At 40.1% G+C, this 22,454-nt stretch overlaps 1 protein-coding gene across 9 annotated transcripts in view; it reads left to right on the top strand.

Annotated features, from left to right (window-relative positions):
* cacna1c (calcium channel, voltage-dependent, L type, alpha 1C subunit) overlaps positions 1–22,454 on the top strand; it is a 231,715-nt gene that overhangs the window by 128,955 nt on the left and 80,306 nt on the right. For 8 of the 9 annotated variants that reach the window (XM_035996127.1, XM_035996126.1, XM_035996128.1 and 5 more), the window contains exons 4-8: positions 11,276–11,415; positions 16,030–16,169; positions 17,163–17,315; positions 18,437–18,636; positions 21,651–21,754. In XM_035996127.1, coding sequence (XP_035852020.1) covers positions 11,276–11,415; positions 16,030–16,169; positions 17,163–17,315; positions 18,437–18,636; positions 21,651–21,754 — 737 coding nt within the window. The remainder of the gene's footprint in view (positions 1–11,275; positions 11,416–16,029; positions 16,170–17,162; positions 17,316–18,436; positions 18,637–21,650; positions 21,755–22,454) is intronic. The other variant, XM_035996121.1, reaches the window with a different exon arrangement.

The raw sequence follows: 22,454 nt of genomic DNA, 5'->3' as shown, positions 1-22,454 counted from the left end.
CCATCCATCTTCGTCCGCTTATCCGGTATCAGGTCGCGGGGGTAGCAGCTCCAGCAGGGGACCCCAAACTTCCCTTTCCCGAGCCACATTAACCAGCTCCGACTGCGGGATCCCGAGGCGTTCCCAGGCCAGGTTGGAGATATAATCCCTCCACCTAGTCCTGGGTCTTCCCCGAGGCCTCCTCCCAGCTGGACGTGGCTGGAACACCTCCCTAGGGAGGCGCCCAGGGGGCATCCTTATCAGATGCCCGAACCACCTCAACTGGCTCCTTTCGACGCGAAGGAGCAGCGGCTCTACTCCGAGCTCCTCACGGATGACTGAGCTTCTCACCCTATCTCTAAGGGAGACGCCAGCCACCCTCCTGAGGAAACCCATTTTGGCCGCTTGTACCCTGGATCTTGTTCTTTCGGTCATGACCCAACCTTCATGACCATAGGTGAGGGTAGGAATGAAAACTGACCAGTAGATTGAGAGCTTTGCCTTCTGGCTCAGCTCTCTTTTCGTCACAACGAAACATACAGTATTTAAAAATAGTTATATCATGTAATCATGCACAAACTGAATTTGACTTGACTTTAAGCACATTATTGGGACCACCTCTGAGGAAAGCTAGTCAGTGTAGCTCTTACAAAAATGTTATCCTTTAAAAGAAAAAGAGAGGAACTCTTAAAGCTCTGTCTTTTGAATAAGTCCGAATACCTTAAACATAAAATAAAGTTGCGATTTTCTTTTGTATAGTTCTTTAAAAATAAAAAGGAAACTTGTTTTGGGGAGAATAAAATTACTCTAGGCTGAGTTTTCCTAGTAACCTTACCAAAAAGGCTCAGGATGCTGCAAATGTTGGTATAATATGAAAATGGCTGGTGGATTTAAGACAAAAAATAATAATTTATGAATGAATCAAATTTGAACATATCGGTCAGTGGCTTGTTGATCTTTACATTGTTAGTTCATTTCCTATCCTGGCCTGGGCTGGGACACACATTCATACGGTTTGATAAAGTACTTATTGGACTTTAACTATCATTGCTCTTACAATAACGAGCGTAGCTGTCCTCAATTTAGGTCATCCTGTACGTCTCATCTCCGTTTTTTCCTGCATCCACCATGTATGATTGTGTGTGTGTGTGTGTGTGTGTGTGTGTGTGTGTGTGTGTGTGTGTGTGTGTGTGTGTGTGTGTGTGTGTGTGTGTGTGTGTGTGCGCGCTCGTCAGTCGCGGGGGAACTGAGCAGTCCTGCCCGCTGCAGAGAGCCGACAGGATTGAAACAGCAGCCGCTCCAGCGGCTTTAGAGTGAAAAAACGCAGCGTACACTGATGTTAAAATGTATACAGGTTGGTAGGACGGTCTAAAATGTTTTGCACGGTCTTTCGCTGTACGTTTTGTTGGTAACTTGTCCACATCTCTTCTTTCGCGCAAAAGGGAAACACACTGTCTGAGGTCACATACGGGCACCTGACGGGCACGAGGCTACATTGCGCATGCGTCAAACCGTGCGACACACACACACACACACACACGCTCCGAACCGAGACAAGCGGACCGAACGGTTCGGATGTTTTTTCATGAACCATGCCACCCCTAATGTTTACAGTGTTTTTCTGATGAGTTTATTCAGCTGATGCCACATTGCACGATGACATCAGTACTGTTCTTTTTATGTATTAGTCTCTGCGATTTCTCACACTTCAACCCCTCCATTCCCCACACTCTTTCTGTATCTTCCTGGTATGAAGACAGGCTAATTGATTGGGAGCGCAGAGAAGAGAGAACATAGGGTGAGAGACATGGGGATGCTGGAGGAGAAAATCAAATGGACAAAAAAGGAGAATAAATGGAAAGAGAGCAAGGAGAGAGGTGGATATGGACAGAAAAGGGGAAGTAAGATGAGTGAGAAGAGGGGAGGGCAGTGACTAAAAGAATGTGCTAACAAGCACAGCTTCACTTATCTGACGTTTAAAGGATTGGGATGACAAAATGAGAAATGAAATCTGCAACTGAATAACACAGTAATAACCATGTGTTTCATTTCTCATGTTGGCTCACTTATGACATGTTTGTGCTATATAAATACAGTATGACCATTTAAAGACACTGGACTGTTGGCTGATTGGATGGTTAAACCTCTGGTTCTAACAATGTCAGATTGAGGGGGATAATACTACACAGTTTAATTTCCCAGTACTCAATGTTGAATGTAATTGGATGAAATCTGTTTACCAGCTGTTTCATCTTGTTATTACTGTAAGTGCTGTAGTCTTATTCCTGTGGAGCACTGAACAAAAGTGACATCAAGACATTTCAAGTGCAACCATAATTGGAACACCTGATGAATAAACAGGTTATTTTTAATAGACTATTATATTATTCTTGTCATTTTATACAACCTTACACTCTCTCTTGTAAGACACAACAGCACAATCAATCCAAGAGGCATATTAGATGACTCACACACTCACACGCACACACACACACACACACACACACACACACACACACACACACACACACACACACACACACACAGGCCCCCTGTACCATGAGTCATGCAATGAGTTACAGAGTATAGTAATCTATCTTGTCCTGTCAGTTTAGTGAGCAGCTACTCTGATCTTGATGCACTACAGTGATCTGTGTGTTTGTGTGTCACTTCACTTTATCTTCATTTGTACCTCTGTTTGTGTGTCTTACTGCATGTGCAAATGTGTTAGCGTGAGTGTGTGTGTGTGTGTGTGTGTGTGTAAGAAAAAGTGTGTGTGCATATAGATGAATGTATGGTGGTCACGGTGAGTGTGTGTGTTAGGGGTGCATGATATATCGACTCAATATCATTATTGCGATATTACGTTGCACAATATTATATCGAAAGTGTCGCGATAAGTATGCAATATTTAGTTTATTTTGTGGAGCGCTGCGTCCCGTCCGTTGGCTGTGTGGCTTAGTTATGTTTGATTTAGAGCCCGCTTGAAACGCTATAATGATCATCATTTCATTGGCCAGTTACCGTGCCACTTGCACATGTTAGTACATGTCAGCACACGGGTCCACTACGTGACAAACCCTATGTAGCGTACCATGTGTGTGCATATTTCAACAGAGTGACAGTGTAAGTGAAGAAATAGATAGAGACAACAAAACGGAACGAATCAGAGAAGCGAAAGAAAAGTTGTGTCCTGTTCTCTTTATTTATTTTATACTGTCCAACCAGTAAAACATGTCCTGTTCTGTAGACATGGTCTTTATTTATTTATTTATTCATGTTGTACCATCAGTTGAAATAAGCCTTGTGTTGTATTTGTTATGAATCTATTTTGATGCGTTTTCTCATAACTTGTGTTTAAAAATATCTAAATTAATATCGATATCGCAATATTCGTAATCGATATCGCAATATAACATTTTGGCAATATCGTGCAACCCTAGTGTGTGTGTGTGTGGTGGTGGTGGGGGGGGGGAGATAGGAGTTGTGATAAGTCAGCATGCACACACACAAAAAAATATATCAGAATGCAGAACTGAAGGGAGAAGAAGAAAGAGAGAGTGTGTTAGCTGGGATAGAGGGATGAATGAAAACAGAGGAAGAAAGTAATATTTCTCTACCTATTCACCTTGAGTTTTTTCCCTCTCTTTACATACAGTACATTGCTCTCTTTTTCTTCCTGCCATCTCCTGCTTTCTTTCTCTCTTCTTCTCTCAAGAGTACTAGTTACCTTCCCCTTAGACACCAACTAGCGCGCACACACACACACACACACACACACACACATACACGCACGCATGCACGCACACACTGGCTGTCTTTATAAGATGATTTATGCTCCTGTGTTCTAATATTTTTTAGACCAATTACTCTGTATCTCTATCTCTCACGTCTATATCTGTCTTCCTCTCTTTAATTCCTTATTCTCTTTATTTCACCATTCCTCTCTAAATATGTACTCCTGTTTTTACACCTAAGTCTGTATTTGCACACAATTCTAAATCTTCTAAATCTGCTGGGATAGGCCTCAGACCCTGTAACTTAGAACATATTAAGGGGATGTAGCTGAAGAAAGTGAATAAATGAATTATTAATTTAGAAAAATAAAAGCTGATGGTAGCCCAATTACTGTGTTTGCCCAGAGACATTTCCTTGAACCTGGAGGTGGACAGATTACTTGTTTCTGTGTGTGTGTAGAGAGTTAGGATAGTTAGCTTTTAACAGTGTGTCATTGAGATTTGTTGATCTGCAGTGTGAGTTCCAGTAGGGTGCTGTAAGTTCTGTCACCAAAGAAATAGCCTCCTGTCTTGCTTTTTCTCTGTCTTTGTGTCCTAACACACCAAGCCAATCGCAAAGCATTAATCCTGAAAAAGGCCAGCTAATCAAACACTTGGCATCACTTCACATTAAGTCATGTCTTCCCCTAAAAGTTGCCCCTGAAAAAACCACAAAGACTACAGCTGACAGCCAACATGCACATACTTAAAGAAATAGGAGGAAATAGCTTGTCACACAACAGACTCACCACTAAAACTACTGTTCTTTCTTTCTTTCTTTCTTTCTTTCTTTCTTTCTTTCTTCATGTGATAGCCACACTGCCTGTTGCCTGGAAACAGGAGTTTTTGTCTTTCTGTAAACTTTGATATTCAGAATGATGGAAGAAACATAAGACAAACAGAAGAAGAAAATAAATTGATTCGATAAGGCAGTGTCCATTTTCCTATCATTTGACAAAGGTTTATCAGCCACATAAAACATGTACACAGTAGTAAAACTATTCTGCTATTGAGCAATTGAGGCAGAGTAAATCATGCATGTGGATGTGTTGGGCAAAAATGCACACAGTAAGCAATGGTTGTGTGTGTGTGTGTGTGTGTGTGTGTGTGTGTGTGTGTGTGTGTGTGTGTGTGTGTGTGTGTGTGCGTGCGTGCGTGCGTGCGTGCGTGTGCGTGCATGAAACTTAATCCACTATTTAAAGGTGATTTATCTTCCTTTCGAGGGTCAGAGGTTACTGATAATACTATCTGTCTGTCTGTCTGTCTGTTTTTCTCTCTCTCTCTCTATTTCTCTTCCACACACACACACACACACACACACACACACACACACACACACACACAGAGTGTAATCCTTAATCAAACATAATCCTAGACCAGAAGCCCACAGATTCAATCTTAGGTCTGTTAGACTCATGTTGAACATGTGCTGCTGGCATGCTAATAGCATGTTTCTGATGTGTTTGAATGTGTTGCCTGCAGCAACATCATTCAAAGAGATTCTTAAGTGGCGTGACAAACAACAAACTATGTCCATCATAGCAGTAATCCTGGAGAATATTTTTTTATTTTGTAATCTGGTATATATTTACTCTTGCCTTGTGTTATCCTTTATTAATGCAGCAGTACACGTTAAATAAGCACCCATGATCTATTTCAGCAGTCTTCTGTTATTTATATATATATATATATATATATATATATATATATATATATATATATATATATACACAGTAACTCAAATTCACACCTGGGAGAATCCCAGTACAATCACAGCATCTGTGAGTTCCATTGACCTGGGTGGTTTTTAAAGTGGCATTGAACTTTTGGTAGAAAAACCTGGTTTTAACTTTCTGGCCATGAAAAGTAGAGTTTGACCCTGGCACTTTTATTTGGTGAAACTGCAAACAATGTACCTGTTTCTTCCTGTATATGTATGCTTTATTTATGAGTTGAGACCTGTTTTACAATGCAATAAGAGTGAGTGGAGAGGCTCTAAGCTCCGGACACAGCAACGGTGGCTCTGCACATTGGTCTCGGGAAGGAACTTGTTTTGGTGGAACATTTGCACCCCGCAAAAGAAAACGCATTGCTCATTCAGTTCTCCCACCCACATAAGAAGATTTTCCTAGGAACTGAGACATTTACCGCTGTATTGCCACTGATTTTCACTGTTGTGGAATTCACATCACAAGATAATGACATTATTAATCTGCTGCTGTTCTCTTGAGCATTGTCAGCTTTGATTAGAGATCTTTATTTATTTCCATGCTGTAGCAATTACAACAAAAGAAAAAAAAGACCCAATACAGACCCAATTTTTGCTTACTGACCCACAACTTAACCCCAAAATTATATTAAACCTTCAACAAAGGAAAACAATACACAGACCATAATTCAGATGAATTGTTTACCCTTTTGTGTCTACTTAAGCTTTTGTAGAAAGGCCTCAGATATGTCTCACTCCCATCGTATTTCAACTTTGAGACTGAAGCAGATCAAAGAAGGGAGAAGATACTATACCATATCCCACTGAAACCGTAGAATGGTTAATCCACTGTCATACTGCATATGTTTTATAGATTATGTATTGCATTATACTGTAGATCTTGTATTGTAAACAGTGTGGCACGTTGTTGTACTGTACAGTAGAAAGCAATTCAAGTTTTATTAGGCCTGTGCAGAGTGACAGAATGACACACTTAAGTTGTATACACGACAAAGTTCAGTTTTATCAACTGGTGGCAACTGGTTATACACATATGCACACACAGACACAATAGGAAGTCTGGATGCTGACAGAAGAGTAGTAGTTATGACTATGTGCTGTGGATATTCTTGGTTCAATACTGATCATTGTCATCCGTTTGTGTGTGAAAGAAAGAAAGTCTGCTGCTGCTGCAGCCCAGTTTCCATGGTAACGTCGGAACCCATCTTGGTCTCTATGGTAACTTCTGCTGGCACCCACAGAGAAAGAGAGCGATGAGGGAAAGTACAAGAGGAGGTGAAGAAGTAGAAGTGAGGGATGAGAAGGAGAGAGAGATAAGTTAGAGAAGAGAGAGAAGGAGTTAGAAGTTGGAGAGACAAGAAGAAATTAAAGTAAAGACCTCCTTAAAGCTGTTTCACGCTTCTTGCGTTTAGCGCGGTCAGCACGGCGCGGACGGCGATATGACGCAAAAGCGGCCTGGTTGACTGTGCGCGGAGGGTCTGATTGCCGAGCCGCGCACCTCCAAGATTTTGTAACTATTTTGGCTACAGGAGAGAAGAAGTCCGTTCTTTGAGCTGCTCTGACCGCAATCAGTATGAAAGACCAGACGGTTCGCGGCGACCATGCGCTGAACGCAAGAAGCATGAAACAGCTTTAACTTTACTTCATGTCAAGTTAGTTAGTGCAAGGTAGTTGCTGGTTCAAATCCGACAGTGTGATAAAGGTGTTTTTGACCATATGGCTTTTTACATATACATATATATCCATATTAGAGCTATCAAAATTAACAAGTTAACGCAAATTCCTTTTAACACCACTCATTTTTTAACATGCAATTAACACACGCACATTCTGTGATTTCGCTCCAGGATTTCATTTGGGAAATCAGAAAGTTGCAGCAGTAACGTGGACGGTGTTGCCAACTTGGCGACTAGCAGCAGAGACGAAACGACGGAACAGGAGTGGGTCTTACGGGTCTTATAATACATCAATGAACGGGAGTGGATAGCTAGCAGAAACTAAGCTCCTTGAGCAGAAATGGATTTTAAAAAAGGGTCTTTTGAAAGGCAAGTTGAGTTTCAAAGCCCTTCCAGATGGTTCTGTCGACAAGACTAAAGTTATTTCATGTACTGGCGATGTGAACTGAGTTACAACCGGAGTACGTCCAGTCTCAAATACCACTTGAGCATTTAAAACTTGAAAAATATCCCTTTTAAAGTAGCTACATTTAGAACAGATAAAAAAATGTGCGGGTTAACTAGGACACTCATTCAATTAATTGCGATAACATTTTTAATCGATTGACAGCCCCAATACATACAGTATACATATATATTTACATACAGAACCCACCTTATTTAAAGAATAATTCCTGTTCATTATGACTTGGGTCCTATTTATCTGTAGTGTTCACACAGACAAATAGATTGTTAACCATCAAACATTCAAGCTAGCTTATTGAAACCACTTTATTTGTTCATAAAAATTATAAAAACCCCTTGTTGCACAGGGAAAGTACTTTGTTCTCTCCTCCAAATACGTTTAGGTAACTGGAGTTTGTTAAAAATCTCTACCATTGTCTGACTGCCCGTATGAATTGCCCTGTCTGACTTCTTCTTAGCGATGTCGCTGTGTTCCCAGATCTATTAATGATCTTGTTACAATGTAACGTCCCAACACACAACAAAGTTTCTCTCTCAACCTCTGCCATACTACAACAATCAAAAAGCAAATGATATGACAGTATCACAGTAGCAGCTCTCCTGTCTTCTTTTCAAGAAAGATTTTCTCATACACCCCCAATTTGCCTCTCAATATATGTCAGTCTCTCCATTGACACTAGACTACGATGTGTCTGTAGGTTTAAAAAAATAAATAAATAACGTATTGGCTAATCCTGTTTTGCAGCACACACATACACAGAAGGTCATGGTGAATGGAAACATTGTCCACTGTATGGTAGAATGTCGATACAATAATCTGATTGGCCTAGTTGATGGATAGGCGGTTTGGTTGACCTATCACAGCTAACTGAATTATTGCTCCCACATACTCACCTTTTTGTCATTTTGTCTGCCTTCTCTCTCTCTCTCTCTCTCTCTCTCTCTCTCTCATCCATCCTTCTCTTCTCTCTCAGTCTCTCATATTTTCTCTCTCATTTCTTTCCAGTCACTAACCCGATTAGTCTTGCCCCTTATGGATGTTGCCCTTTATGGGTCTGAATGAACGAAAGGAAAGGAGGCAGAGAAGTGTATCTGTATGTGTTTGTGTGTTTGTGTGTGTGTGTGTGTGTGTGTGTTTTTCAGGCTTAGCTGTTCCAACCAGATGTTTTTCTCTGTTTTATTCTTCTGAGCGCCACACTGTCTGCCTGTCACCGCCAGATACACAGCCTGTGTGTGTGTGTGTGTGTGTGTGTGTGTGTGTGCGTGCGTGTGTGTGTGTGTGTGTGTGTGTGAGAGAGAGAGAGAGTGATGGAGAGCTTTTGTGTATTTGAGAGGGAGGATAAGTGTATGTGTGTTTGTGAGATTAATTACTTCCGCATAGACTACTAATACTCACTGTGTGGTGAAGGGTCTGCAGTACGAATGATGATTATGAAAAACAATCAATTCTCCAGGCTCTGAAACTGACGTGCACACACACAGATAGAAAAAGAAGACTGGTATTTAATGTGAAAATCTTGATCTTTATCTTTAAGCTGGATACTTTTGTGCCAATAAAGTGCACTGGATGGACTTGAATTGAAATGAGGAGGTTAGAGCGACAGAGACGGGAAGCAAAACAAGTTTAAGGCAGCTTTCTGAGCAGCCATTCAGGTGCAGAATCTCTGGCCTAAAAAATCAACTTGCCTTTCAAGTTGTCTGTCTTTCAAACTGTGCAAATCCTCTGTATTATTATTCATGTCATTCCCTCCACCGTCAAGCTTCTTGAGTATTTCTATGTGTGGGAAAAACCCTTCCAAATCACAGGGTGTATGATAGTCACGTCATTAAGAACACAAAATCCAAGCATGATTCTTTTATCAATATCTAGAAGTTGTAATGCGGTGTCAGCTGCTGAGAAGATAGCGCTCTGAAAATCCAAGTTAAATAAACGCCTTTCTAAACCTTCGTTCTTCTTCTTAAGTTACAAATGTGACTGTGAAACCACAGCTGACATGTCAAAACAGTGGCTACATGGATGACTGATTCCCATGGTCCAGGATATGTGTGCATGCCAGTGGCTTAATGGTAGTTTGACACAGTCTTTCTTCATGCTGAGAAAGTTGCTTGTTTAGCTGGACCCACTTAAGACTCACATCAGCCTTAACAGCAAATCTTAAAACAGCCAAATCTTTATCCAACACTAACATGGTCTTTTAACTTTAACAACACTTGTTTACTAGTTGTTTAAGACAGATCACTTCAGTTAAACACATTTGATTAAATTCAACTCCATGTTAAATAGTCAGTATCTAAAAAAATAAGACTATATACATTAAGGATTGTGTTTAAATATATTTTGGAATATAAAGAATGTTCTATTTGTAGGAGTTATTCTTACACTGGTAAAAAGGCCTGACATTAAGTTGCCAACTATCTTAATTGCATCTTCTATGATCATTTTGTGGTGATTCTTAGCTAACTCTATCAGCTTGTGAAGCTAATTTGGTAACTTGGACACATACAGAAGCTGTGTCCCTTCAGCCTCAGGTTCAGCTGGTTCTTCCCAGGGATGGGGCTTGGAGTCTGGAGAGACCTGGCTGGCCTTCTGTCCCAAACCTCTGGCCCTCTGTGAGCGTGTGTCCATGGGGAAACAGTGGGAACAGGAGGAGGAGGAGGAGCAGGGACTCAGATGGATGGATAGATTGATAGATGGTGCTAAATATATTTGTGTATATAAAAAATAAAAAAAAATAGGGACCGAGAGAGGGGACAGAGAATATTTCTGAATATACAGTATTCAGTTATATAATATTTTCCGTTTTGTTTACACAGGAGCTTAATAGTTTTGCACCATTGCCTTGATCTAATTTCAGTTACAAACTTGACAAAGAAAATAGAAAGCAGAAACTATGAATGATTAGGTGGATGATTAATTGTTTGTAAGTTTATGATGGCCAGAAAGTTACATAATTCCTCTCTCTGTCTAAAGGACTTTTCAGGACATTTCCCAGGACCCCCTTGGGCAAGGGTCATCACTATGGCAACAATCCCTGAGGAACTCTGTAGTAGAAGAGTTGCTTTTGTGCATGTGCATTTGTGTATACATGCACACATGCATGCATTCCTGTCTTCAGGACAGGAAGAGAGCGCTTTGATGATTGTGTACACGATTACAAGTAGAGACAAATACATGTTCACACATAAATAATCAAACACACACACACACACAGACTAGAAGCCACATAAACAATAACAGAAGGAGTACAGGAGTACTGTAAGCAGCCAGCACTGTTGGTACTCTCAAGTCACACACAGCCTTTAAGTGTTGACATGGGCATCAATAAATGTCATGATTGTGAATGAATGTGTGTGGATCTTAGTGCTTTGGTATGGCCAGAGATCTACTGCAAACAGTTTTTGAATGCATGTTTGGTGTTCTCTCAAAGGATTGGTGTGTCTCAATACATAATATCCGGTTAATTAGTAGTATTTACTCACATGTGAAACTCAGCTTAACACAAACTTTACGACCAGCGGCCTTTCTATTATCTCCTCTCCCTTTTATCTAATGTCTTTTTTATTTATCTCTAATGCCTGCCATACTGAGTCTCTCTGCAATGCTGCTGCCCAGACAAATATATGGACCTGTCTTGTTTTTGTCTCTCCAGGAGCGTGTGGAGTATCTGTTTCTCATCATTTTCACGGTGGAGGCATTCTTGAAGGTAATAGCCTACGGCCTGCTCTTCCACCCCAACGCTTACCTGAGGAACGGATGGAATCTGCTCGACTTCATCATCGTAGTCGTAGGGTGAGTGGACAGAAACGCACAGAAAAGATAAAGCTGTGAAATAATTTACTTACTATTATTATTACTCTAAGTTAATCTATGTAGTTTAATAGAGGGGATGACAGGGATAGCAAGTCCTGTATAATTGTAATTCACCGTCTCTTCAGGGTTTGTAAAAGCACCACCTGACACATTTTTAAACATCAGCACATCATTTGCAAATTAATCATAGTACCTTGGTATAATTACTGTTAACAAATGAAACTACAGCCAAGACAATTGGCAGCCTCTATCTAATGCCAGAGGTACTCATAGTGCTAGCATCTTTCAAAATTAGGATCACATTTCCCGTAAACACTTTGGATTGCTGTAGTAAACACAAGGGAGCTATTGCACTTACTGTTATATTTGCTTACATTTATTTACTAAAGCTGTGTTGATGAAAATGGTTTCATCTTTTTTTTCTCAACCAATTGTACCTTTACTAGTAATTCAACAGATTTCCAAAATCCAATTTGCTGGCACACAATACAATTTTCAGAGAGGCTGATAGAGGAAAGAGGTGGTCTTGTTTTTCCACAGGAATAATGCTTATCTCTCAGTACATGTGGTATTAATATATGGTAATAATATTAAAATACTACAATACTCAACAACTTTGAAAAGTATTGCCATAAAACAATCTTCCTTCACAGTGAATCTGTATTAAAGCCGCAGTAAACTTTGGCCTACAGTGTATTGTTGAAGCCTAAACTGATTAGCTTGTTAGATGCTGATAGCAAAGCTTTGCTCTGTTTTCCTTTATCTGCAACTCAGCAACCTAGCCCATCTGCTAAACCCTCTGTGCCTGTGTGTGTGTGTGTGTGTGTGTGTGTGTGTGTGTGTGTGTGTGTGTGTGTGTGTGTGTGTGTGTGTGTGTGTGTGTGTGCACTGCCTGCCTGCCTGCCTGCCAGCTGTGCTGTGTGTACAATGTTGTGTTGGGGTTAGCCAGTGGACCTGACAGTTACATTAATGCCATAAAAATGGTCTAATTGACCATGTGTGTGTACGTGTTTGTGCAAGTGCACAAGAGAGAGACACTGCAAGAAGAAAGCAACCAAGAGCCTGAAGGAAGGCTCTGTGAATGCCCCAACACACACACACACACACACACACACACACACACACACACACACACACACACACACACACATACATCACTGACATCATGGTGCCAGTGCCCCTGGCATTAACACAACCTTTACCACTCTTATGCTATTATCTACACTCTCTGTCTGCCTCTCTTACTCTCTCTTTCTCTCTCTGTCTCTCTCGCTTTTATTGTGACGCAGCATCATTTAATGTCCAATGATACTGTATTGATCCCTTCGAGGAAATTGTCTTCTACCCCACAACCCTGCCAAAATAAGGTCAGAAGGTCAGATACCTGCTGCAGCCCTGGAATTGACAGGGTTCAGTCATTGTCTTGCTGTCGGAGGGTTGGTGCTATGTTTGGATATTAAGCATCTTTCACATGGTCAAAATAAGCATACTTACTCTTCTGTGACCAAAGTGACCAAATTGTCTTTTCCCTTTTGACACGGTAACTGTTTTATATTTTGACTTGGTCACTAACACATGAGGTGAAATCCAGTAAAAACATTATGAAGGCATGATAATGGAGACTGCACTCACCAGAGAAATTACAGCATTTGTCATTTGATCAAAAGGCTTACAATTACCAATGTGGAGGGTTTTAGGACAAGTGACATCTTGCTGTTGTGCAAATAAGAATTAAGGCAGCATTACTTGTTTTGTTGAAAGAGGCCAGAGTTCACGTCCAATTTCCTTTATGAAAAGAATCCCAAACTTTTCTATAACTTAATTCAAGCAGTTTTACGTGCCTAAACCTCACCATTCCAAGTAAACTAGAAAAGGCTCAGATTACAGTGTGAACAAGACTTTGACCCATTTTATATAAGAATAAGAATTTATCATGGAAAAGACACAGAATGGAAAAAAAACATTTGCAAAGTCGTGAAACACTAATACACACACACTCCCTCCAGTTCACATACTCAAAGAGGACACACAGATCCAGAAAATATTCAGCTGTGACAGCACTCTATCTGTGTTTGTGCATGAATGAGTGATTGTCTCTGTGCCTGTGTGTGCCTAACTGCCAGCCTGCCTGTGCCTCTGTGTGTGTGTGTGTGTGTGTGTGTGTGTGTGTGTGCGTAGATGAGAAGTGACAGAGTTCGCTCCCTCTGGAATGTTCACCATATGGGTGAAAGAGCTTGTACCTGGTGCGGAGCAGCCTTGGAGGCACACTCTCACACACATACACACACACACACACACACACACACACAGGCACGCATACATGCACACACACATGTACACTTGCACATACACACATATGCTAGAGCCTACGCTCTTACTGACACATACACATAGAGTTTATTAGGGATGGTTCAATGAGCTAACAGGCTGTGTGTGTGTGTGTGTGTGTGTGCGTGCGTGCGTGCGCGCAAAATGAATAGGTACTATATAGACTCTCTTTAGTCTCTACTTTGCATACAGTGGCTCTCCTTCATCTCTCTGTCTTTTCTCTATCACTTCTCTTTACCCTTACATATATTTTTCTCCTCTTGCTACTTTCATTTCTTTCATCTCGTTTTTTTTTTTTGCACCCTGTAACCCTGCACCCCCTGCACTTTTTTTTAATGGTACAAATTGCTGTAGGATCATCACAAAAAATATTTGCCATACAAATATTTAAAATTAGTGCTGAAACCTTTATTTGACTAATTGATTAGCCAATTGCCAAGAACAAAATCAATCATTTAAAGTCATATATCGAGCGAAACTCACTGGTTAACATGGTTCCAGCCTTTAAAATTTGAGGATGTCATGCATTTGTGTGTTTTTTATCATTGTAAATCGAATATCTTTAGGCTTTGGATTTAGTCAGGCAAAAAGAGTAATTTATAGACATCACCTTGGGCTATGAGAACCTTTTCACTAGAAATAGGTTATTAAAAAATCAAAAGATTAATTGATAATGAACATAATTAGTTGCAGGTCTATTGTGAATTTATAATCATTCCAAAAATGAATTCAGTAGTATTGTGGTGTTATGACTACTATGAAACCACAAAACCCCTGCTATCTTTATGAATGTACACAGATTTTGCTATCTTTAGCTGTGGATGTACACAAGCCATTATGTGGTGCTACACTCAAAGGCTCTAATTATCATCTAACACTCCACCACAGCAAAACATGCTGGGCGAAATGCTGGTGGTGCAAAACTGTGGAGCCTTGACGTGCTTTTCATACTCTGTTTCAAAGGAGAGAGAAAGAGAGCGAGTAAATCAAATTGAGAGGGAGGTAGTGTGAAATAGAGAGGCAGAGAGAGAGAGTGAGAGGAAGAGAGAGGGCGAAATGTTTTGAAAGGTATTTTCAAGTGGCCATTTCAACTGTGCTAATTGATAATTCTCCATGACTAACGCGCCGCTAACTGGCCTTTGAGCCACACTAGCTTAAAAAATGGTATTGTATGGTAATTTCTAAAGGATCTCAGAGAGAGGAGAGAGAGAGTGATAAGCTCAGCTGGACATACTTACTGTAAATTCAAGCTTGTGAGCCACTAACATCCAAAGAGGCGTCTGTAAATAATTTCAAAGGGGATCATAGCCAACATAAGGAAACAGCATAAAACACGTTTAGCCCTTTAATTTACGATTATACTTTGTCTACTGTATACTATATGGTCAAAAGTGTGTGGACACCTGAACATTCCACCTCTATGTGATTGTTGGGCATCTCATTCCTGAACCATCCAACCCCAGGTTTAAAACCACTGGTCTGAAATATTATTGTATGTAGTAGCATACAGTAATTGGAACTAAGGGGCCTATAGCCCAAACCATGAAAAACAGACCCAGACCAGACACAAATGCATATGGAAAAAGTGTCCACATACTTTTGGCCAAATGGTGTACATAAATGGAAACTTGGGGGCCACTCTTACCTGTTACCTGTAAAAATCATAGAAGCTAATAGCTAACAAAAAGCAACAGCTTTAAGTACCAGATATAATACAGCAGAGAGAAGGTTGTGTGGCATCACATGGTAAAATGTAAATGTTTGTTATAGTGAATCTGACAGTGCTATGAGCACGCACTCACTTATAAACACAATTTGTAGACGCCCCTCTTCACTAAAGACATGTTGAGCTGACTGTCAAATCATTAAAGCCGAGTGTCTCACATTTCCTTATCTGTGAAAGACAGAGGGAACAGATGAAACACTTTCTATTGTTGGAGAACTAACTAATTAACATGTTTTTATTTGCTGCAGATTTGTGCAGATGTCTTCATAATTTTCTTTGCTTTAAAATGTGGGTCCTAAACTAGGTTAATGTCTAAATTTACACCACTTTAACTTATTATAAAGATGATGTAGATGGTTCAGTGGCAACGCAGGAAAGTAAGGCCATAATGACAACTGCAGATAATCATCACTCTAATATATCCCTGTATGTCTGTATCCCTTTTATTGTTTTCCTCTCTCATATATTCTCTAGTATGTGGAAATGGGATGTCATGCTGATGCTGATTATTATTGAAGTCATTACTTTCTGTCTTGCAGGTTATTCAGTGCCATCTTAGAGCAGGCCACCAAGGGGGACGGTGCCACTCCTATTGGAGGGAAGGCAGCGGGCTTCGATGTCAAGGCTCTAAGGGCGTTTAGAGTACTCAGACCCCTCAGACTGGTCTCTGGAGTACCCAGTAAGTACTAAGAGCTGTGGATGAAAGAAAGACAGAAAAGAAAGAGATGCTCTGAGGATCAGGTGTGAATGGTTATTGGGTGAGGTAGGGGCGAAATGAACCACAGATTGGAGCTGATATTGCTGCCTGATGCCACACATACACACACAGTGACGTGTAAATGCACACACATACACATGCGCACACAAAGAGTCCTCTTGTCAGATACTCAGACAGTACGAGCAGTAGATGAGTTGTCTGTCAGCCTGTCTGTTAGTGACTAAGCTGGATGATATACTAACTACATAAGAATGTAGGCCTTCGTTTTCTATCAAAGGTGTAATAGCATGCAAATTTCCCAGTTCACAGGTACTGTAGTTTTGGATTAATAGATCTAAGCCATTACAGCTGCATGCAAAAATGAACAAGTAAAAAATAAGCTGAACTGTTGTCATCAACATGATCTGATAAGGTGTGTATTTATAGAAGCATGTGTCTTAATACATTTTTTGACAAATTAATCAAATAAACCCACATTTAATCTTTGTAGGATAAATGTGGATTTATTTGATTTGACCTGATTAATAAACATGGCCAAAAACATTTACATTTGAATGTCTTTCATACTAATAAGCCTCCTCAACAGAATGTATTCCTGTCACTGTTTTTGTGAGTTATTAGTATGCAGTATCCTGAGCCTTTGTCCATCAAAGCATTCAGTAAATTAACTGTAAAGTTGTATCGAACAAGTATCATGTTTTGTATTCTTTCTTAGAAACTCATTGAAGGCTCTCTCTCTGAGTGGGTGATCACATGCAAAAGGGAATATTTAGGCTTTATAACAATAATAGGAGTCAGTTTGAGTGCTTACATGGTGATTCATTTCAACTACTGCTATATGATGCCCTACAAACGCTTTTATATGAGAAAAAGGCTTTCATCATTAACTGCTCTTTTTTTTTTTTCTTGTCCAACCGTAATGTCCTCAGCAGTTTCTCTGTGTGTGTGCCGCAGGTTTACAGGTAGTGTTGAACTCCATAATCAAAGCCATGGTTCCTCTGCTCCATATCGCTCTGCTTGTCCTCTTCGTTATCATCATCTATGCCATCATCGGCCTGGAGCTCTTCATGGGCAAGATGCACAAAACCTGCACTCACCAGAATACAGGTACACACACGCATACACACACATGCACATAAAGAAAGAGACAGAGGGGGAGAGAGAGGGAATATCTGGACTAGTGTCCAGTAATGCATAGATGCAAATACAAACTTGCATGATCAAACATGTACACTTGTTTACTCAATGCTGAGATTAATGTTGAAGCATGTATTCAACTGTGTGTGAAAGCATGCCTGAGTAGGCATATATTCACACTTCAGCTCCAGAGATGGACACACAGGTGAATACTGTACCACACAAACCTTTTCAACTGAAATAAAACTGCATAAATCTTTAACAGTCAGTAAGACATCACCTATCAGCCAACAGAGCAGGGAGAAAATAGAGCACATACCTTAAAACAGTTTAAATGATAACCTCCATTCATTATTTAAACCATCATTTATGTTTCTGAGTATGAATAATTTGGGCAATAATTGAAACAGCAGCTGCCATAAATGATTGAAACATGTATTAGTAAAGGCTCTTAGGTATGAATGGACCTACAAAGTATTGTTATGGTGATGTTATAGGTCCCATGAGAGGCATTAGCTTTGCACTGGGTAAGTGCTGGTGGAATATACATCACCCTCGAGAGCTTGTTTTTTTATTGCAGTAATAGCAAAACACGTTTTCACATTGATTTTTCTTTTAGATGTAGACATTTCTTAGATGTACTGAAAATGTAGTAGTAGTTATTGTATACTTCTTCCTGAAGTACTGTAAGAGTCCCAGTCATTTTCTGCATAGATAGTGTAAAGTGACTTACAGTTGGACCACTTCCAAAGATTGGATGGGCATGAAACTCCCACGGTGGAATCATCTGTATAAAAGATGCAACTATGTTAGAAGACATCTTTTAGAAAAAGTCAAAGGTACAAAGCCTGGGTGCATAAAGTACGAGGGTGGATGCAAATTACAACTCTCCAGTAACATATCAGTAAGAAACATCCCATCACTAAGCTTAGTTCTGTTGTGTTTGCCTCTAATGACCAGCAAGAAGCTAAAGGTAACACTTTATACAAACCAGGTAATACGTTAATTATTTTATATCCATTTGTACCAGTTTTTAGATAGGAAGTATACAGTATAATAACATCTCTTTATTCCTATTTCTATTGTCACAGGCACCATTGCAGAGGAAAAGCCGGCACCGTGTGCACCTGACGGAGCTTACGGTCGACACTGTAAATACAACGGAACAGAGTGCAGAGTGGGATGGGAGGGCCCAAACGATGGCATCACCAACTTTGACAACTTCGCCTTTGCCATGTTGACGGTGTTCCAGTGTATAACCATGGAGGGCTGGACGGATGTGCTGTACTGGGTGAGCCGGACACCACAACATTGTCTTTATGTGTGTATGTGTGGAGTGAGTGCCATACTGCTCGGTGTGTGTAGCCACTGTACTGTATCTGTAACATCAGTGCCACATGAGTGCTTTTGAAAAAAAGAATATTAAGCAATAACACAAACACTTCTCTCAGAAAGGCAGGTATGCACACAAAGATTATTCAAAGAAAGACTGAGGCTGAATCGATGCAGACAATACACTGTGTCATTGAAGGCACCGATTCATTTGGAACGTGTGTAGAATCCCGATGCTTGAAGTGTCAAGTGAAAACACACACACACACACACACACACACACACACACACACACACACACACACACACAAACACACATACACATACAGCCACCAAGGGATATAAACACACAAAAACTATCCCTTTCTTAGTAAATGGCCAGAAGCATGCAGCAGCCCTCTCCAGTTCTAGGTGATAAGGGCTCAAAAATCATGAATCTCCACCTTAAAGTACATAAGCTTGTATGTATGTTTTAGCTTGTATGTGTGTTTTCTCAAACATCAATCAGAGTTGTTGCCACTACTCTACTGCTGTGTGTTACTTTGCCATGATGAGACTCATGGCCTAGAGTCAGCTGTTACTCAACAGAGCTGTGGCAGTTACTGGAAGGTCCTTAATATGAGTGCACACTGCGGTCTGTGTCACCACTGCAAAGCACTCATGTGGTACAGATGAGTGCCGGTTCTTGGGCTTTTCAAAACATCACTTTTCAACTGAATGTCTGCATTAACTGCTACAATACAATGAAATTATGCTAATTTCCATGTATCTAATAGCCACAATTTGCGCTTTTAATGTATTATCATTGTATTTAGGTCACAGAGCTAAGTATCCATTTCTCTGAATTGAAATGATGATGTGATCTCAGGAGGTTGTTGAACAACACTTAACGCATTTATGATATCCTAATCCAAAAAAGATGGCAGCAAGAAGTGACATATTTCATTTCTTGTTTTGTGCCTTTTTTGTTGTATGAAAGTTTAAAAATAAGTATAATATACATATACCTGATAACAAAACACTTTGTTCATATTGTCAATCGACCAGTGAGATCCAGTATTTTCTTTTTGTTCGTTTTTTTTTTTAGAGTTTGTTAGAAGTAGGGTTGAGTATCGTTTGGGTTTTTTCTGATACCGGTGCTAAAGCCATTAAAGAACAGCTTGTTTGTTGCTAAGGCCATATGGTCAAAATGAAAGATTTAATAATAATGTAATAACTATAACTTATAACAATAACTTATTTCACCAGTAAATTGCTGTTGAACGACAAAAACAACCACCAGATGGGAAAAGGGTATTTTACAATAACTTTGAATGCACCCCGAGGCTACCTGTTTTAAGTGAACGCACCGTCTGTGCAGAGCAGGTTGTTACTTCCTGGTCTCTAAAGTGAAATACAGTCACACTTTTGCCCTATTGGCACCGCGTTTCAGTAGCCAACCCTAGTTAGAAGGGGTAAATTACATTCTCGTTTTTTAAAAGATCGCCAGTGATTTAGCTTTCAGAGAAACTGATTTTGAACTCTGTGACTAGAATAATACATGAGAGCACACACTGGGGCTAGCTATCAAGCAATATTGGAATAATGAATGAATTATTAGATTAGTAAATGCTTAAGGAATACAAAAGTAATGGAATGAACAGTTACACTGGTAAAGCAGTTTGATTGATGCAAAGAAAATTGATGTTTTTAGCTAACCTAATCTCAGTTTGGTGGCAAAATTGAAGAATTGGTCAGTCTTGGGTGAGCGTGGGATCTTACTGTACATACAAGCAGGTGTGTGTGTGTGTGTGTGTGTGTGTGTGTGTGTGTGTGTGTGTGTGTGTGTGTGCGCATGCATGCGTGCAAATGTTGTTTGTCTCTGAGTGCATGTATACACATGGAGCAGAGAGCTTACTGGCTCTACACCCCTCCTGCAACTACCCTGTCTGCTGCAACCTCCTGCACACTCACATGTACACACATCAGTTAAATCGTACACTTCACTTATTTTGTTGTGCAGCCAGATCTCTTTATGATGAACAAGACCTATTTGTTTGGAGTACAAATGATTATGGAAAAACATTTAGACAACACCAAGCCTTTCATTCAGTTTGGGCCATGCATTTTCCTAGTTTTCATTATGTCACATTTTCAGGAATATACTGTAGATTAATGACAGATCCATCAAAATAATAATCTGACATTTCTGTTAATATCCAATTCTTGATGCTAAACTGCTCAGACATAACCTTGTCTACACCAGCTACCATTTACATAAGCCCTAATAACGATCTGTCTCAAGCAATCCTCACTACAATATCCAGATGAGTGTGTGGAATATTTCCCTGCAAATGGAAATCGTCATCCTTATTTATTTCACTAGGATGTTTGAGTGTCACATGCGATAAATTCTCTATAACAGAATATGATTGGTTTATATGGTCAATGTAGAGTCACAGCATCTAAAACTGTTTCCCATAAAGGCCCATCCACCTTTACAAGAAACGTTTTCTTCAGGGATTGTAACGGTGTAAACATTTTTTATATAAGAGGTTTGCCGTTGACGTGACAAAAGCAATTAAGTGTTGTTTAGTGTGTTCTTAATTGTGGATTGTCAAGCACCTGCTCTCCAACAGGCAGACAAAAGGGTTTATACACACACTTAATCATACAATACTGCCACTCTTGTTTCGCCTGGTCTTTCTACTGCTCCTTCAAATATGCACTGCTCTTTTCTTGTTTTCCTTCTTTATTTCCCTCTTTAACACACTTTCTGCCCTTGACCTCTACTGCCCCCTTCATTATTTCTATGTCAACCTTCTCAAACCTCCTCCTCTTTCTCCCACGTCTTCTTTCTTCCCCATTGTCCTCATCCCTCTCTTCTTTGCACCCCCCTTATCTGTCCTCTATCCTCCACCCCTCCAACCTTCTCCCTGTTAATCCCCTTCTTCTCTCTGTCTCTTTCTCTCCTATGTCTCTTGTCTCTCTCAGATGCAGGATGCTATGGGCTATGAGCTGCCATGGGTCTATTTTGTCTCTCTCGTCATCTTCGGCTCCTTTTTCGTTCTCAATCTCGTTCTGGGGGTGTTGAGCGGGTAAGAGGTTGTCCTGTTGTCATGTGTGTACAAATGTCTGTGTGTGAGTGTGTGTGTGTGTGTGTGTGTGTGTGTGTGTGTGTGTGTGTGTGTGTTGTTTGTGATGTGGCTGTACAGTACATAGTGTTTTGGATGTGATAAATGGCCATGCAACAAGATTCCCTGGACCAGACATTTAAAGTGCTACTTATGGTTGATTTTTAAGGATCCAGTGAACCACTGCAGAGTGGAATGGAATGGAAAAAACCCATGGTTTGCCACTATAAAAGCACAATATTGGGCACATTCATAGTATTATTGTTGTCATTATTATTATTGTTATTATTAGGGCAAGTTCACTTTACATGCCAGTGTCTGTTTAAGTAAATACAGATTTTTGATATATAAATGCATCTTCTCCTGAATATAACTTTACATAAACTGCACTATACATCTTAAAGCATTTTGCTTCGAGTCTGTTTTAGTTAAGTTAATAGTTTTGAAGCTGCGTAAATCCAGAATCCCCTGCTGTAAATTGAACGTGCTTCAGCCTTTACCATCGTAATCCCTATCATCACCATCTCAATTAAGGATCTTACTACACACATTACAGGATTAAGGCAAACGTTACAGGACAAACCTTGGCTAATGGCTGAAAGTAAACTACTGTTTAGCATAGGCAGTTTCACGGCAGCAGAGTAGAGCTAGACATCTTGTAAAG

The sequence above is a fragment of the Sander lucioperca genome, chromosome 20 (genome assembly GCF_008315115.2).
Source record: "Sander lucioperca isolate FBNREF2018 chromosome 20, SLUC_FBN_1.2, whole genome shotgun sequence".
Classification (NCBI taxonomy): Eukaryota; Metazoa; Chordata; class Actinopteri; order Perciformes; family Percidae; genus Sander; species Sander lucioperca.
The sequence above is the reverse complement of the archived record's forward strand: the minus strand, read 5'-3'. Positions and strand labels throughout refer to the sequence as shown.